Genomic DNA, 18,910 nt, shown 5'->3' on the forward strand with positions numbered 1-18,910 from the left:
CTGTGAAAACTATAACTATAGAGTAGTTGGTGGGGCTTCTGATATTCTGTAACTGACAAGTGGTCAATTTGCTTCACACTCATGTGGACAAATGACACTCATTTCCGGTTGTTTTTTCCCACTTAGTTCACACTTTGTGGCATAGAGGCATTTGTAAGCATCTTTAGTAGAAATCTTCTCACCTCAAATCTTCCATTCTTATCAGAGCTATGGTAGATTCCTGGTAACCACAGATAGCTCCACAGCTAAAGTCCAGCGTCCTCACAGCATCATCTGAATCTTCTGCTTAGAGCATCAGACTTCTCCTCACTCTACTGATATTTCTAATTCATCCCCACAGCTTTCATTGGCTGCAAGATTGCATATTCAAGTGTGTGCTATGAATGGACTTAATCCTTGGAGTGTTTATTCACATATTCCCTGTGTAAGATTACACTATCTTGACAAAGGAAGTTCATGTGACAGAAACATGCATCATTAACAAATTTTGAGGTGATTATTATAAATAATAAAACCTGAGACTCTTATACAATATATATTGAAATTTCTACTTTCTAGAGTTGATCATTTTTCTAGAATTTTTTTCTAGAATAATTTGAGATAGACAACTCTGGAAAGTCCTGTACACTTGTTGAAATCTTAGGTTTGGTTGAAGAATGAGGCAGAACCCTATGCTTGGCATTGAGTAAAATGGTTGTCATCAAAGAGTAATAACTGAGGAGGTTTCCCAAGTCTTAAGTGCAATGTGAGACCCTCACACATGCTTCCCCTCACTTTGTAATCATCAGTCTTGGAGAATGAGTGTGCTCCCCATGCTGTGAGTACACACCTGACTCCTGGAACTCTCAGCCAGTGGACTGATGCCACTGTCATGTAATTGTGAGCGCCTGGTACAATTCCACTCTGATCACACAAAGTGACTTTAAGGAAATGCTTATTTTCCTTCTTTTTCACTTGTGGTATGAGAATGTCTGGCTTGGAATTTGTAGTAGTTGGTCTAAGGCTTTAGGCCTGAAAATCCGTGGAGGAGTTAGCGTATCCCATAGACCTGTGTCCTCCACACTCTGTAGCTCTGACAGATGAAATCCTTAACTACATCTGCATGGACCTTCAGGACGATCTGAAAGACGTGTGTGGATTCCTCCTCACCGCTTTTCCTATTGTGTCAGTCACGTGGCTTTTTTTTTTTGATTATTAACTTTTAGTTCCACACTCATATTTTTATTTCCACATTTCACAGCTTCCCTCACAGCATGAATCTTTCAGGAGGATTTTATAGCTTCAATTCATGTCAAATAGCACCAGGGACTTTCACAGATTTTTATTTTTACAACATGGTACAGTGTAATTCCTGGGAGTGTGGTGGGGAGGATTCTTCAAGTTTTAAATCAGTATTGATTGCTTGTGCCCTGAGAAAGTAACTGAAAATAGACAATTAAAGGAAGAAGGACAAAAAGTTCAGAGTAAATGACATGTTATATCTTCTGTTTGAAAGATAATAACGTGTGAACTGTGTGATCATAGTGGTCACCAAGTTCAGTAACTGTGGAGAAACCCTTAGCTACCAGTGTGGGAGGGTGTGGATGCAGAGAACAGAGTGTTCACAGTAGACTTCCTTTTGTTCATTTGGCCTCACAGAACTTGTCACTGTTCACAGTTCACATCTCGAATCTACAATGGACACATCAAGAGTCTATGGCAGTGTAAAGACAGTTAAGACCCCAGGGAATAAGTACGCATCCCCCCTATCTCTTCCCTCAGGTAAGTGGCTTTATTTCTCCTTCCAGTACTTGGATATCTTCTAGAGTTAAGATTCCCATGGTATTTCAGTTTTAAATGACTGCTTTGGGATGGTGAGATGACTCCTCAGATAAAAGCACTTGCTGCACAAACCTGACAACCAGATTTCAATTCCCAATACCTTTGGTGGAAAGAGAATCTCTTCCTGAAAGTTGTTCTCTGATTTCTACACCTAGTGTGGCATTACATACCCCTGCAGTCACAGACACACACACACACACACACACACACACACACACACACACACACACACAGACCTGCAACTATACTCAGTGAGGCATACACTTGTAGTCACACTCACATACCAATACATACACACACACTCATTTACACATATACCTGCAGTCACACACACACACACACACACACACACACACACACACACACACACACCCCTGCAGTCACATACACACTCGCACTCATACACTCACAAGCAATACTCTCTCTCTCTCTCTTTCTCTCCCTCTCTCTCACACACACATACACACTAATTAACTAAAAAACTATTGCTCTAGAGCAATGGTTCCATGAGTGTTGTCTAGTGTAGGACAGCTTGCCTTCAGATAACTGCAACTTTAGAGAGAAAAAGCTTACACATTGACATTTTATTCAAGTAGCCTTCATGAAACATGAATGAAGCTTTTTCTATTCAGCCTCAGTTACAAGACCCTGAATAAATAATATTTTCCATATATGAACAGAATTTGTTTTTAGAGATACTGAAGACTTGCTGTAATAACTTGCCCATTCCAGATCTAGGTTCAGAACAAACATTTTTGACTCAGCTCTACTGCAGTTGCAGCCCTGGCAGTCAGCATTGGGTAAACCAGCCCTCTCCTCTGCCAGGGAATTCAGTAGTTGGAGGGAAAGAAATGTGGAAGATTGAGGTAATACTCAAAGGGTAACATGACATGAGGGAGTATGGAAAGGGACCAGAAACTGAGATAGAAAACCTATCAAATTGTCATGAGATAATATTTCATTCTGTGACCCAACTGAACTTACTAATACCAGTAATATTGCAACATTTTCAATTTGACACTATTCCTGTATTTTGAAAACTGTGATTATCAACGTTTTAGGACTTTTGGTTAGAAACTATTAAATTATAACAGTTAAAACCAGGAAAACACCTTAGCATCATCAAATCAGCTTCATTATCTTCTTCACATCAGGGTCAGGGAAAGTGAGGCTGTGACCCTGCTGGGATTCCAGTGAGCCACATGATAGGAAGAAGCATGCTTTTTTTTCCTTGTGGTCATGCCTAGCAAGAGGATGTGAAAGGGCTTGTTGAAATGGATGTAAGAAAATGAAGGTTGAGAAAGACAATGAGATTTCCTCAATACTACTATCCATGATCCCAAATTGAAAGACTGAAAACTTTGTCTACCCTCATTGTGATTATTATCCTACAAGCCATCAGCTTGAACAGAAACCAGAAGGACACAAGCAGTAGAAAAGCCAGAGCAATGCCTGTGAAGAGAAAACACTAACCCAGTAGTGAAAGAAATGAAACCACCTGGATCCATTAGCTAAACAGCTCAAACTGTGGGTGATTCACAGTGTAGTGAGTAGATCTCTCAGTGAGCAAGAAAACAAACACAGAAAGAGGACGTGGGCAGTGACCTGCTTTGTGGTCAAATGACCAAAAGTTTGCTTTGAGAGTAGGACAGATAAAATGTGTGCAGAGCTCATGCGTTCACTCAAGAAAGAAAGGAAGAAAGAAGGAAAACTACTGTTCATTAAATAGTGCTTTGTACCATACACTTTGCTTTGGAATTTATAAGAATTTTTCTAAAATTTATGAAATAGATATTGTGCAAACATTTCAAAGATGAAATTTATGGTTTATGAAGGCTAAACATATTGTCCCAGTTGTTGTAGAATATTTGTATATGGTATAAAGATATATTTCTGCTTAAGGTGTCTTCTGATTGGTTTAATAGAGAGATTAATGACCAATAGCTAGGCAGGAAGAGGTTAAGTGGAACTTCTGGGGACAGAGAGGACTCGGGGAAGAAGGGCAGAGTTGCCAGCCAGACAAAGAGGAAACAGGAGGTACAAGATGAAAGAGAGGTAAAAGCCATGAGGCAAAACATAGATTAATATAAATGGGTTAATTTTAAGTTATTAGAGCTGGTTAGGACCAAGCCTAAGCTACAGGCTGAACTTTCATAATAATAATAACTCTCCATGTCATTTTTTGTGAGATGGTGGCCCAAAGAAAAATCTGTCTACACCCAATATTATATTGTATTGCATTACTTTATGTTATATTATGATAATTTGAAATATGACTGTTCTGAATACTAGACCTTTGTAAAAGTCATCAAAATAATGACTGCATGAAGCTTTCTCTATTTTACAAAAAATTGGTCTTTCAAGGATACAAAATGTAAGAAAAGACAGAAATATTAAATAATACAGAAAGCAAGAAACATGACTTGTTAGGCTTATTTAATGGACTAGTCACTCTGTGTCATACCAGTGTTCAGGAGAAATTCTAGGCTGTTATAAATACACTGGTCTCCTCATATTTGGAGTATCTCTTGGAACTTAGGGTCTTCTATGGTATCTACCTCATTGTCCAGTAACTAACACAGCATGTCCTCCATGGCAAGAATGACAGTTTAGGATCTCATTCCTCAGGTTAAATGCACTGATGCACTGTGTGTTTCCTTCCATAACAGTCTTGTATCACCTCTGACCACACAGTATTGCTCACTATCCACAGAAGATTGCTTATAAGACCCCTGCATATAAGATCCAATTTTGTGGTGATATATTGTGTCCCCCAATGAATTGTGCATCCTCATAAACTTATCTGGGGTCAGAGGACAGAACAGCCACTAGATAGACATAGAGGCCAGAAAATGGTGGCATACACGCCTTTAATCCTATCACTTGGGAGGAAGAGATCCATTCAGATCTCTGTGAGTTCAAAGCCACACTGGAAACAGCCAGGAATGGTGACTCATGCCTTTAATTCCAGGAAGTGATGGCAGAAAGCAGAAAGGTATATAAGGTGTGAAAACCAGAAACTAGAGCTGGTTAAGCTTTTAGGCTTTTAGCAGCAGTTCAGCTGAGATCCATTTGGATGAGGACACAGGCTTCCAGTTTGAGGAAACGAGATCAGCTGAGGAATTGGCAAGGTAAGGTTAGCTGTGGCTGGTTCTGTTTCTCTGATCTTTCAGCATTCACACCAATACCTGGCTCCAGGTTTTTTTTTTTTTTTTTGATTAATAAGACCTTTTAAGATTCATGTTACAAATCTCTTCTATAAAATGTGTTATTTGCATAGGATGTATGTGCATAACCTTGTGTGCTTTAGATAACCTCCAGACTAACCACAGCTTCTAAGATAATCTCAATGCCATGCAAATAGCTGTTATAAATTTTTAATCTGAAGAATAATGATATGGAAAGTCTGTATGTGTTTAATAGATGCAACTTTTTATATATGTGAAAATTTTTGTTCAGCAGTGAATTGTGCCTGGAGATATGGGTGGTTCTTAAGGCTAATGAGAACTGTCTTCTATCTCCTAAGAACATTTCAACTCTTTCTGCCTCTATTCTTTTTTTTTCTGTTTTTCCTCAAGAACATTTTAAAATTAGCTGACTTACTTAATGATTGTTAGCATCCTTAAACTGGTCCACAGTCCTGAGACCAGTGCTGTTTGTCTGCAATCAGAATCATACAATTCAGCCACTAAAGATAATGCAAAAACAGAAAAACTAGAAATGGACACAGGATATTCTGGACTACATAACAAGAATAAAACATAATATATATTTTCAGTACATCTGGTTTATAATTTTAACATGATGTCTTTCTGTCACTTATTGGTTCCACATGAATCTACTGATATTTTAATTATTATCTGAAGCCCCACAGCCCTGCAGTCAGCACTCCACTTGCTTCCCAGGCCTTGGCCTAGTGGGGTTCCAGTGCTGTGGTCCTGGCTCTGCTGTGGCCACAATATATAGGTTTAAATTAAGTCTCTTACTTCTCAATAAGACTCAGGAGTCAAAGGATGGGGTGAAAACCTGCTAGCTCAGAGAGGTTGAGTAGCAACTAGTTGATCATGCTTTTTTGGTCAGAGATACTGCAGGAGACACATCTCTCTCCTCATCCCAGAACCAAAAGGAAGGGCCAAACTCAAGTCTCTGCCATTTCCTTCCTGTGCTTCTTCTCTATCCAAATTCCTGGCTTCTCTATGGCCAGTTCTGGTCAGTCAGTCATTGGCTCCACCCCCTGATTTGAGGTTTAACTTTATTGGCAAGTCTCAAGTGTCAGAGTGTGATCAAAATATCCTACAACATTGACATGTAACTCAACACATGCTATCACTCATACCAGGAAATATTTAGAAACACCAGGAAACTAGCAAAAACAGGAATAAATCTGTATCTGTAGAAGTTAAGCCATCTTAGTCATGCATGGTGGGGCACAGCTGTAATTCTAGTACTTGAGAAGTAGAGACAGGGGCATCAGGAGTTCAAGGTCATCTTAACCACAGGGCTGTGCTGTGGGATGTTCTGTATGGCAAATGTGTTGCTGATTAGTCAATAAATAAAACACTGATTGGCCATTGGCTAGGCAGGAAGTGTAGGCGGGACAAGGAGGAGAATAAAGCTGGGAAGTGGGAGGCTGAGTCAGAGAGACACTGCCAGCCACCATGATGAGAAACAGCGTGTGAAGATGCCGGTAAGCCACGAGCCATGTGGCAAGGTATAGATTAATGGAAATGGATTAATTTAAGCTGTAAGAACAGTTAGCAAGAAGCCTGCCATGGCCATACAGTTTGTAACCAATATAAGTCTCTGTGTTTACTTGGTCGGGTCTGAGAGGCTGTGGGACTGGCAGGTGAGAGAGATTTGTCCTGACTATGGGCCAGGCAGGAAAACTCCATCTACAGGGCTGTTTGAGAATAGTCTAAGCTACAGGACACCCAGTCTTAGAAATAGAACAAAGCAAAACAGAAGGCAACTAGGAAAACTTTGCTCAGGATGGCATGATGTTTGGTTCTAATAATTAAATCTAGAAATCATTCATAAAATGGCAATACATGGAACTCTTTGAAACTGAATAAGAGCAAACAGGGGATCATGATTATTTTAGAGATGTAAAAGCCAACTAATGTTTCTCCATATTATCTTTGTAAACAAAACTATAATTGTTTTCCATATGAAATATACATTTTTAATTGCCTAGAAGAAAGTTAAATTAACAAAGATATACTTGACCACATTTAAAAAATTAGTGCATTTCACTGTCTAATAAACATAAGACATCCACTATTGACATAGTTACCAAGGAAAGCAGAGATATCAAATATGGTGTCTAAGCAGTACAGTATGGTAGACATAATGTATGTCACATTATGTAGGAGGCATGGAGGTCCTTGTACTCACAGATAAGCAGTAGGGGAACCAGGAATGTTAAACACACAGAGCTGTTCCTTCAAAGGAAGGGATGCATAATCTGAAGTAGTGCACATTGTTAATACCTTGGTGACTTTTGTGCTGTGTGGATGAGACCACAGTGAATCATCTCCCAGACACTTATCATGAGCTTGTCAATCTATAGAACCTATCTTTATGGAATGTGTCACATGTAGTTGATCTATAGACCCCATCTTTATGGAAGGTGCCATATGTTCCTTACAAAGAGTTTCTATGTAGTACATCCTAAGATTTATTATGCACTTGTGATTGAGTTAGTTACCACCAGAGAAGTTTTCACAAATTGTGCTGTGCTTAAATATGCCCAAAATAAACTAGTTGGGGTCAGACTCCAGAAATTTGAACCAACACTGGTTACTTAGTCATGTTGAACTGTACTGCCTTCTTGTCCCTAGTGGATAGTCACACTGCTGGCTGTGGTGGTCACAGAGACTCCCCCAATGTTATATCACAGCACCCCTTACCTATAGACATAGCATATGTCTTGTTTAGCACAGTACCCCTTATCTGCCATTTCAGTGTCTATATCTTCTGTTGCTTGTATTCAATAGTGGTCTTAAAGTACTAATTGTGGGAGTAAGTAACTCAATGTTGTAAGCTAGACACTGCCCTGAGCAGCAATGATGAGATCTCACAGTGTCTAGGTCAAGAAGTGACTCACTAGTCACCAGTGCTTGTGTCCCAGTCACCCTCACTCAGTGATGGCCCCAAATTGCAAAAGTAGAAATGCCAAGAGCCCAGTCATTCCAAAGAGAAGCCATAATGCATTCCTTTACAAGGTGCTGGTACAAAGTACTCCATTTAGCTGAAAATTTGTTTATACTGTCACAGGTGAAATTGTGAAAGTTATAGCCACCAGATATAGTATGGGCTTAGTTAAGATGGAAAACTGTGCATATGTGTGTGTAAAACAGTGCACACATAGTGTAGCACTATCTCCAGTTGCAGTCAGTCCACTAGGAGTGCTGGAAAGAGTCCTTGCAGTTAGGGGAGGTCCTGTGTAGTGACAAAACCACCTTTGACTTTTATCCAAATTGTACTCAAGTGGATTTAACAAGTGTATTTTTTTGTACTTCCTAGATGCCTGTCAGTGCCCACACTGGCATCGGTTAGCTCTGAAACTCAGCTGTGCTGGATTGATCTTTCTTTTCTTGAGCCTGATTGGACTCAGTGTCTTAGGTAAGTAAGGCAAGAGCCTTTGCTTCAAAAATTTCCTGCACAAACTAAGTCCTCTTCATAGCATTTGGCCACCTTGAGACTAGGGAAAGGTCAATAACATCAAATGTTACAGGATAACATCCCTTGTCCACTGTGGAAACTTCACAATTCTTTCATGTTTCTTAATTTTCCTGAGAAAAATTATGGGGTGTGTCATATGTGCATCTAAAACTGTAGAAAATAAGTTACAAGTGTGACAAAAATATGAAAGAAATGAAGAAAACTAAAAGGTCCCCATATTTAACTTATTACATGCCTTCTAAACCTTCCCTTGGGGTGAATGTGATTGAAGATGAGCAAGCTCAGGTGTGATTGTGAGCAATCTGAGAGTTTCAGCAATGCCCACAGATTGACTTGTCAATCAGATCATACGCAACCTCAGAGCTGTTTGAATCTGTGTTCTGTGTTTTCTTGTTCATATATCCTGTCTCCATACTTGTTCCTTAATTCAGTTTGCTAATATTTTATTCTCAGTCCATATGTTCAGATTTTTTGAAGTAACTTGATTTCCTGAAGTGAGAAATACTGTTTTATCTGTAGCGCAGTGTCTATACCTGAACCTACCAATGCCTCAGCTGCTGACTACACCTTCCTAGCTGTGGCCTTGCTTTTGAGGCTATGGCCCAGGGGAAGCTTCACATCCCACTGCCCAGCTCTGCCATTGCCTCAGCCACCTCCATGTAGGGAGGCAAATGTTGTTTTGGATTAAGCCTCATCTTTTTATAATACCAATAAAGACTCAAGAGCAGGACACTGGTGTGAAATCTGCTAGCTCAGAGAGGCAGAGAAAGCAGCTGGCTCACTTTCCTTCTCTGCTATTTGTTGTGGAATATTCCTTTACACTATGTGAAGATGTGTCACTGTGGTTGGTTTAATAAAACTTCCGGGGACAGAGGTTCCAGGGAAGAAAAAGGCAAAATCACCAGCCAGATGCAGAGGAATCAGAATCAGCAGTGCAGAGTAGAGGTAACTGAGCCACAAAGAAGAATGTAGATTAAAAAATATGGATTAATTTAAGTTATAAGAACCATTTAAGCCAGGTGGTGGTGGCATACACCTTTAATCTCAGTGTCATTATTTGTGAGCTGGTGGCTCAAAGAAAAAGCTTGCTACACATGACACCCAACATCTGGCCACATATATCCACATAAGGCCTGAGAAAGCTTAAAAAAGTTCAGAACACAGAGTCAAATGTGGCTTCCTGGTGACCACAGTCTCTTGGGTAGGCTTGGCAACATACAGAGACAAGCTACTAGCAGTTTCCTATGGGCTGGAGCTAGCTGCCAGCACCATATACCAGCACCATGTGCTAAACTGAGCTGCACAGTGGCTAACATAATTGTTAAGATTTGTCTCACACAGTCAGAAAATGCTGCAGGCACTTACTACAGCCAGATTCAGACACAGAAAACCTCTAAAAATGTGTAGTATGTTTAAAAATGTGCTTAGATGCTGAAGAAAGAAAAGAAAATGGATATAAACAATCATAAAAATAGTTTAAAAATAATAAAGTCTTTAAAAAGAGAGTAAAGTAATATAAAAAAATAAGCCATGTAAGGATGAAAAATGTTATAACACAGGGATTTTGGATCTTACATGGTGCTTTGTTGACTTGGAAAAATTTGAAAGCTAATAAACAGAAACTTATGGCTGCTGAGAAACATTTTACTGTAGAAGAGACTACCAAATTAAACTTTAGGAATTCCTTAACTTTAAAATGGAAGCCAGAAAATGTATTGCTTTGGAGAAAAAGGTTAGGCTTTTGTTTACACAGAAAGTGAAAGGCTGTGGATTCATTCAAAGTTAAAGAGAATCAGATTTGATTGAGTGAAACCCTCTGAAAATCCTAACTACAGACATAAAGAAATAGACCTAAAAAACTACAAATAGGTGACCTGCTCAAACATAAAACAAAAAATCATCTTTGGCTGGGTTGTGTACAACACACAGTCCATACTTGTGTTTATGCAGATATGTATGTTACCTTTGAAAGTTTGTGTGTTTTCAGAGCAAGGGGACCAGACACAATGTGAAAGGCCCAGGTGATCCAGCCTTTCAGAGTGCCTCTGTTGTGGTTTCCTCAGAGTTCTACATCCAGAACAGCTTCAATGCTGCTGGCTGAGATGGTCCAGCCTCACAGAGTATTCTAGCCAGTACTACAAACACATATTGTGCTTTTCCATTGCACAGAGACTGGGCAACAAATATTATGGCTAGTTTTTCCAGGACTTGACCATCATCTCAGTTTTCTCAGGGTCCTCCAAAGATTTCATTGCCCCCAGAAAACAGGAAGCAATCTAGAGAACACACCACCTACATTCCCAAGAGGTGGGGTGAGTTGGTTTTGATCAGTGGGTTATGAATGTTTGTCATCATTTAGGGGAGTTAGTTATAAGTTGTTACTGGTCATGATCAGGAAAAGAGTTGAACAAGGGAGATTAGATTCAGGGATCTCTTTTTGAAGGGAAAAAGGGGGGTATATTATAGAAATGATGGGAAAAAGGGTAGATTGTTTAGTCTATTTTTGAACCACCACTAGTCTCAAATATGTTACATTGGTATGGATTTTTGTATGTTGACACAAATTTAAGGTTATTTTAGTTATACTGTATATATTTTCTACTCTTGTTTAAGGTATTATACCTATACAGCTCATTTAAAAATGTCAAGTTTTAATCCTTGAAAGGTATTTAGGTTAATAAAAAAGAGGTTAATAGTTAGTCATATATAACAATCAAACTTATAGTCATGTTAGGTATGTTTTCAAGGTTATTCAGTGATATGTTTTAGATAGATAGGTAATCTTTAAACACTTCAAAGACCTATGGAATATGGCATTTAAAATGTTTTAATTACATAAGGCTTTTCATGACAGTGAAACACATCTGCTCCTGGTAACACCAATTTACTTCCATAAAGGATGATGGGCATAGAAGAACCTTCATACAGAGTTTGCTTTCTTTGAGGCAAAAACTAGCCATTTGGGTAAGAAACTGCCCTTGCCTTGACTGTTGACAGCATGCTGTACAAAATGGACAAGCAGGACACAAAAGAAAGCAACTGCCAAACGTTGCCAAGATAGGGTAGGACAGTCTTTCAAAAATTCTTGCTTTATATAAAAGTCTGTCAGATATTCTAGGCCTGTAGGCCAAAGATGAATGCCCTAATGTTAAATGGGAACATTGGGTGACTGTCCAGGCAGCCAGGTGCTTCTATCATTTCTATAGTTTTTGAAGTTGCTTGGTTTGCACTTCATGTTTACTCAGGTAATATATCCTTCTTGGGTCTCTGATGGAGTTGAAGATGAGATAGTTATAGTTACAGATTTCTTTGTTACTAAATTCAAAAAAAAGAAACTCACAAAAGAGGTATAAAATGTATAAGGTTGAGAGACATGAAAGCTTAAACTGTTTATTTAAGAAAGTGTTTTGAGGTCTAAAAAGACAGTTTTCAGATAGTAATACAAGTTATGATAGAAAATTGTTTTTATATAAAACTTTAAATTCATCAAGATAAGATAGATAAAAGAGTATTTTCTCTGAATATGCCAAATACAAATGGACTGGACATTGTGAATTTAATTACTACTTGATAATTTTTCTTATTTTTTATAGTTTTATTATAGTAGAGTAAAAAAAATCTTTCCTTTTTATTTAAACAAGAAAGGGGAAATATTGTGGAATATTCCTTTACACTTTGTGAAGATGTGTCATTGTGGTTGGTTTAATAAAGAGCTGAATGGTCAATAGCTGGGCTGAAAGAGGTTAAGAAAGACTTCTCGGGACTGAGAGGTCTTTGGGTTGAAGAAAGGCAGAGTCACTAGCCAGACACAGAGGAAGCAGGATGGACAATACAGAGTAAAGGTAACTGAGCCATGTAAATGAACATAGATTTAAAAATATGGGTTAATTTAAGTTATAAGAACTAGTTAGGAACAAACCTAAGCTAAGGCTGAGTTGTCATAATTAATAGCAAGCCTCTACATCATTATTTGTGTGGTGGTACCCAAAGAAAAAGCCTGCTACAGCTGTTGTCCCAGAAATAGTTTCTCCTACTTGATCTGAAACAAAAGCTCCTCCAACTCAATGTCCCTCTCTTGTACTTCCTGTGCCTCTCTCTCTCTCCAACACTCTGACTTTCCTTCACTCTCTATGGTTACTTCCAGTCAACTGGTTGCTACATCCTATGGCTGATTTTATTTCAGTAATTCAACCTTGGGGTTCACAGTGTGATCACTTATCCTGCAATGGAGAAATAGAATACACATTCCACCATCTGTTTCAGCATTTAATTCTCTCTGTTTTCTTATTTGTTAGTGCGATTCTTAGTGCAAAAAACACCAATAGAAAGATACAGTGTGGCTGCTCAAGAGAACAGGACCAAATCAACAGGTATTGTGTGGCTTGAATTTCCTGAGAATAAGAGGTGATTTTTGATACAGACTGTGAGTTACCTCAGTCAACTTTCAAAACAGCCCTCCATGAACCATTATATCACCATGGTTTTGTCTGAGAAAACAACCATACAATGTTAAGAACTCATGGAAAGTCACATAGTTTATAATTGTGGGTGCTGGGAATTTCATTGAAACTGTGTGACCTTGATGTCTATGATCCTAGGTACCTGACCATGCTGCCCCAGGCTGCTGGTGCACATGATCCCTAATAGGCAGACATCAAGTTAAAAAGTAGAATATTTGGTTATTTTAATGAACATGTTGAACAGTTTACTTGGTCTTACGTTAATCAATAGAAACAAAACATAAAATTAATCCTTTGTCATTTATTGGTGAAATTAAAAAAACTCCAGCTACAGTCATTAATTATAATTTCTTGACATATGGTAGCATTAACCTTGTTCTAGCATGTGCTAATAAAGCAACTACTGTGTGGACTTAATTGTGGTGCAGCAAGAACAGGGCAGAAATAGAACGTGTCTTCTTTTTTACTCTAGGGAGATCAACCATACTAACATGCCTGAGACATTGGCATCCATACCAGGATAAATGCTTATTTATGTCTCAAACTTCTGGGCCTTGGGCTGAAGGTCTAGCTGACTGCTCTGTGAAAGAAGCCACTTTGCTGCTCATTGAAGATGAAGAAGAATTGGTAAATTGCTCAGTAGAACATAACACTTTCATTAAGCTATGTTGACATCTCTGGACTTTAACCAATTGTCTATGTTGAGGAAGTTAAGACTTGGATTTTAAACACCTCATAATCTGAGAGACTAATTGGACTTATGATTTAGTAACTGAATAGAGTGGGATGAATCAATTAAAAGTACAAATATAGAAAGACAAGTTTCACAAAGAAGAGAGAATTATGCTGGTGGGGAGCTAGGAAGGACTTCAAATAGGAGTAACAGTGTTTTAGAAGGTTAGTAGAAGAAAGTAAGTCATGAGTAAATAGAATGTAGATTAAGCCTCCCACTATGCTTTGATTATAGAGATTCATTCATGATTTCTCAAAGAGAAAAGGACAGCAATTTTTTATTGGACTAAATTATTTACCAGCAGAGAAGATCTGGAAGTGGATAAACGGCTCTATTTTAAATCCTGATTTGTAAGTATTAAATGAGCTAATTTGAATATTCAATTCACATCCATTTCACTGAAAATTTAATTTGGTAATTTTAATTTTAAGTTTATAAATTCTTGAGAGGGTCAGAATAGGCTGAAAAGACAGTTCCAAGATTGGTTGAATTTTTTCATGTACAAGTAGATATCAACTCTTTATAATAGAGTATGTGTGTATATTTATTTATTTTCAATGGAGTTTTAAAGGACAAGAAATAGATTAACTTCTTAGGGTTGGAGATAAAATATTTTAAAAATTCTATCTGGAATACATAGTTTTTATTCACTTTTATACTTCTGACACTTGCATAGAATTTAAAATTTTTTTCTTTTATTTTATGTATGTGTGCCTGAGTGTATGTATATGTACAATGTATTGCAGGAGTTCACAGAGGACACTATATTTCCTGAAACTGTAGTTTCTGATGGTTGTGAGCTGCCCTGTTGAGTGCTGGACTTTGAACATGTGTCCTTTTCAAGAGCAGTCAGTACTCTTAACCACTAAGCCATCTCTCCATCCCCTACACAGAAATTCTTAAGCAGCATGTTAGAGTTGTGGCAACAAAGCTGCACCATTATGTGTCATGAAATGAATTTCTCTAGGCAGAATCAGTATAGACATTGGTGTTTAAAAATATTTTCATGCATAGTAAGGTTTCATTTGTGTGTGTGTGTGTGTGTGTGTGTGTGTGTGTGTGTGTGTGTGTGTGTGTGTGTGTCTGTGTGTGTTTCTTAATTGTGCTACGATGTAAAATGCTTACTTAATTTTGATTCATAGTAAAAATATGATGATAAGTGAAGAAATCCATGTAAGGCAGAGGACTTAGCTCAGTTGCTGTGTGATTTTACTCTTTGGGTGAAAGGACGCTCTGATTAGACAGCAGTGACCAGGTAAATTTGGAGGCTATTGTGCTTTTGCTTTAACTGGACTGAGAAAAATGGCTCTGGGTAAAAGCTCTAGCTCTGTGAACCTCACAGCTTGAGTTCAGTACACAGAATCCATATAAAAAGCTGGGTTCAGAAGTACACATCTGTATCACAGCTGGGAGGTGGAGACAGGAGAATCACCAAGGAGCACCTGGGCCAGTGAGCCTGGAGTGCACAGCACAGTGGTAGAAACAAGGTAGAAAGGGATGCTCTCGCCAAAAGTTCTCTGACCTCTATGCTTGCTCTAACCCTTCCTCTCTCTTTCTCTTCCCCAACTCTCTCTCTCTCACACACATACACAAAGTAAATATTTATTTTAACTCCCTGAGCCCTGGTTTTCAGGTAAGGAAAACAGGGGAAAATAAAAATTTTGCAAGCAGGATTATTTTGGGCATTAAATGAGATAATGTTTGAGCCCTCACCAGAAGCCTGGCTGGGGAAGCCCTGAGAACCCATCAAAGATTTTTTGAAAAGAAGTCATTAATTTGAACAGATTGGCTTGAAGAAAAGGATCTTGAAGATTGAAGAAAGAAGCTAAAAGCTGAAAAAATAAAATGTAGTTGAGGGATGTTCATAGTTTGATTAGCATGCTGGGCACTAGGGTGACATCAAATTTTCTCCTTAGGGATAGGGGGATCCATGAAGAAATGAACGGAGGCAAAGATCAGCTGTGAGGTAGCCCTGCCTACTGCCTAATATGTGGCATCCTCTGTTAGAGACAGGCTAGGCTTGAACTCACCCCTTCTCTGTAATTACCCCAGAAGATGCCTGTGTTAGTGCTTGACTTCTGGTCTTATTCCCATCTGTAGTGATCACAGGAACTCTAGGTATGGGACTGGTGTTGTGATAAAGCAAACCCACCAGCTCTGGGATAAGACAGTTAGAAACTCCGCTGGTTTCCACTAGTTGAGGTTCTTTTCTTCTCTACATCTAATTCTGTAGACCCACTGTGTTCACTCTGTATGTTTAATGCATTTACTGAGCACCTACTCTGTGTAAGTGTTGTCATACATTCATGTATATCTCCATGGCTTCCCTAAACATCAGCTGGTAATACACTATATATTTAAGGAAACTGTAGCTCAGTGAAATGAAGATGCTTTCTACATGATCACATGACATGCTAGTAGTAGAATTAGGAGTTTTCACCTCCAATTCCCAAGCCTTCTCCTTTTTACACATTATTGTGAAGATTCTTGCTGAAAGAATTCTTTTCCAGAAAGGTGAAACTGAAAATTCTAGAGGTTTCTATCTGCTGTGTCTTTAATGCTTACATGCATTTATATTTTTGGTTGTGAGCCTAGCCTTTAACGGCTGAGCCATCTCTCCAGCCCTTACATGCATTTATAATGTTTGTTACTGTGTGTTTACTATGCTTAAATACTATGTAATCTACAGAATCCTTAAAAGTCCAAAGAAAAATAATGGCTAATCTGATAATTGTAAGAAAATTCTAAGTTCTAGGAGCAGCTGTTCTTTGCTCTTTAGATTACGAATCATGGGCACTGATGAAGAAAACAGCTGTGCGGTCATCTCACAGACAGAAGTGTTTTCTGACTTCTGTTCTGCAGACAACCGTTGGATCTGCCAAAAGAAGCTGAAGCATGATTGAAATTCTGGGTCCTGACTCCTGATCTCAAATCTCATCTCTATTACTTTACCATCCACACCCGATCTCTGCATTGAACTATCAGTGCTGTCGGCCCTCCCAATGCAGTTAGAGGCACAGAGCATGGACTCCAAAAACACCAGGACTCTTACAGCTGCTCACTTCCAATTTCTTTATTCTGTAAATGTGAATGTACACAGACACGGATGGGCCATTCTAAGAGAGGTATTCTATATAGATGGAGGCCCAGGCCAGCAGGGGGCACTGGAAGCCTTGGGTGGCCTTTGTTGATGTCTGTGCATGAGGTCATTTGAAGATGGTTGCAGAAAATTGTTTGCAAAGTCCTCATCTCTACCCACCATCCCAAGCTATTTCACATCTGGCACCAGAGGCCCATAGTTTAGGAGCTTGGCAAGGGAAGAGTTTGTTTTGATTGAGACCTTCAAATTAATCAATTAATAATTGACTAATGTTCTGATAATGAGAATGACTCTAGGTAAACTGAGCTCTGTCCATGTGATGCCTCTTACCCTGTGGTGATGTACCAGAAGAACCTGGGCAGATGCTGGTGCTTGGCCCTGGGCTAGTCAGTCTCCAGAGCTGTGAGACAGGAGGGTCTCTTCTCCTTCAATTTCCTGTGATGGCAACAAAAATGGACTAATACAGGGACTTGTCTCTTCCCACCTTTCCAAAGACCTTCCCATTTTAATTTTCTCATCATTTCTTTCTTTCACACCTCTCTATAGCTTATGGCTCATGCATAAACTGTAGGAAGTATGCAGCTAAATATTTGGTTATTTTAGCATAAAATAAATGACATCTTTTCAATTCTTCATTTAGAGAAATTAAAATAATAAGTATTCTGATAAATATCTTGGATGTCTACTTTTCTTTCTTTCTCTCTATTTTGTTTTTGGTCTTTTGAGACAGGGTTTCTCTGTGTAACAGCTCTGGCTATCCTGGAACTCACTTTGTAGACCAGACTTGCCTCAAACTCACAGAGATCCACCTGCGTCTGATTTCCAAGTGCTATGATTAAAAGCATGTGCCACCATCATCTGGCTAGATGTATACTATTCTAAAAAATTATTGCCATATTTTCCAATGTAATAAAAAGAATAAAATTGAATTTACTTTATAAGGCAGCATAATAAAATTCCTGTTAAAATAGACCTCTAATTACTCAATGTCAACATTAATTACTGAAATTGAAGCATATACTGTGATCCAAATAAAATGTCATTTACAAATAATTATTTATGTATGTATGTATGTATGTATTTATTTATTTATTTATTTATTTATTTATTTATTTATTTATTTTTTACTTTGCAATGCAATTCAGTTCTACATATCAGCCACGGATTCCCTTGTTCTCCCCCCTCCCGCTCCCCTCACCCTCCCCCCAGCCCACCCCCCATTCCCACCTTACAAATAATTTTTACATTAAAAATCATTATTTTCTGTGCATGATGTTCTGCTTACATGTATGTATACTGTGTGCATGCAGTGCCCTTGGAAGCCAGCAGGAGGCATTAGATCCTATGAGACTGGAGTTATAGATGGTTACAAGCTGCTATGTGGGTGCTGGAACCAAATCTTGGTCCTCTGCAAGAGCAATTGATGCTACTAATGGCAGAGTCACCACAAAATCTCAATATTATTACTTGTCAAAAATAAGTACTATATTGTTGATCATAACTTTTAAATGTACCAAACATTAAAGAATAATTCATTTTGTGAAAATTCTTAGGAGATAAAAATCTAGGAAAACCTTACAGAAAAAAGCAGCTGTAGCTAGAGTTTTCCTGCCTGGCCCACAGTCAGGACAAATGTCTCTCACCCGCCAGTCCCACAGCCTCTCAGACCCAACCAAGTAAACACAGAGACTTATATTGCTTACAAACTGTATGGCCATGGCAGGCTTCTTGCTAACTGTTCTTATATCTTAAATTAATCCATTTCTATAAATCTATACCTTGACACATGGCTCGTGGCTTACCGGCATCTTCACATGCTGCTAGTCATGGCGGTGGCTGGCAGTGTCTCTGACTCAGCCTTCCACTTCCCAGAATTATTCTCCTCCTTGTCCCGCTTATACTTCCTCCTGCCTGACTACTGGCCAATCAGTGTTTTATTTACCAACCAATCAGAGCAACACATTTGCCATACAGAACATCTCACAGCAAGCAGCACTATAAATCAGTCATTAATAACAGTGAAATTTTCAACTGTTAAGAGCATGCAGCTAAGCAGATACGAGTAGGTAGGAGGCAGGGTCATACACACCCACCCTTTTCTAGTTAGGTACC

General features: G+C 38.7%; 1 protein-coding gene across 1 annotated transcript; it reads left to right on the top strand.

Moving 5' to 3' along the window:
* Positions 1 to 1,676: 1,676 nt before the first annotated feature.
* LOC128099765 (killer cell lectin-like receptor subfamily B member 1F) lies at positions 1,677 to 16,601 on the top strand. Its single transcript, XM_052721584.1, has 6 exons — positions 1,677 to 1,761; positions 8,347 to 8,445; positions 12,801 to 12,875; positions 13,438 to 13,592; positions 13,933 to 14,048; positions 16,478 to 16,601. The coding sequence occupies exons 1-6, from the start codon at positions 1,677 to 1,679 to the stop codon at positions 16,599 to 16,601; spliced, it is 654 nt and encodes a 217-aa protein (XP_052577544.1).
* The last annotated feature ends 2,309 nt before the right edge of the window (positions 16,602 to 18,910 follow it).

The sequence above is a fragment of the Peromyscus californicus genome, unplaced genomic scaffold (genome assembly GCF_007827085.1).
Source record: "Peromyscus californicus insignis strain IS unplaced genomic scaffold, ASM782708v3 Scaffold_6__1_contigs__length_162567912, whole genome shotgun sequence".
In the NCBI taxonomy this organism is placed as follows: Eukaryota; Metazoa; Chordata; class Mammalia; order Rodentia; family Cricetidae; genus Peromyscus; species Peromyscus californicus.

What these genes read in the sequence shown, in the direction of transcription:
- LOC128099765 (XM_052721584.1), top strand. Translation starts at nt 1,677, where the DNA reads ATGGACACATCAAGAGTCTATGGCAGTGTAAAGACAGTTAAGACCCCA. An exon ending in CCCCCTATCTCTTCCCTCAG is followed by an intron (nt 1,762 to 8,346) that starts GTAAGTGGCTTT and finishes TGTACTTCCTAG; the next exon opens with ATGCCTGTCAGTGCCCACAC. An exon ending in TTGAAGATGAAGAAGAATTG is followed by an intron (nt 13,593 to 13,932) that starts GTAAATTGCTCA and finishes CTTTGATTATAG; the next exon opens with AGATTCATTCATGATTTCTC.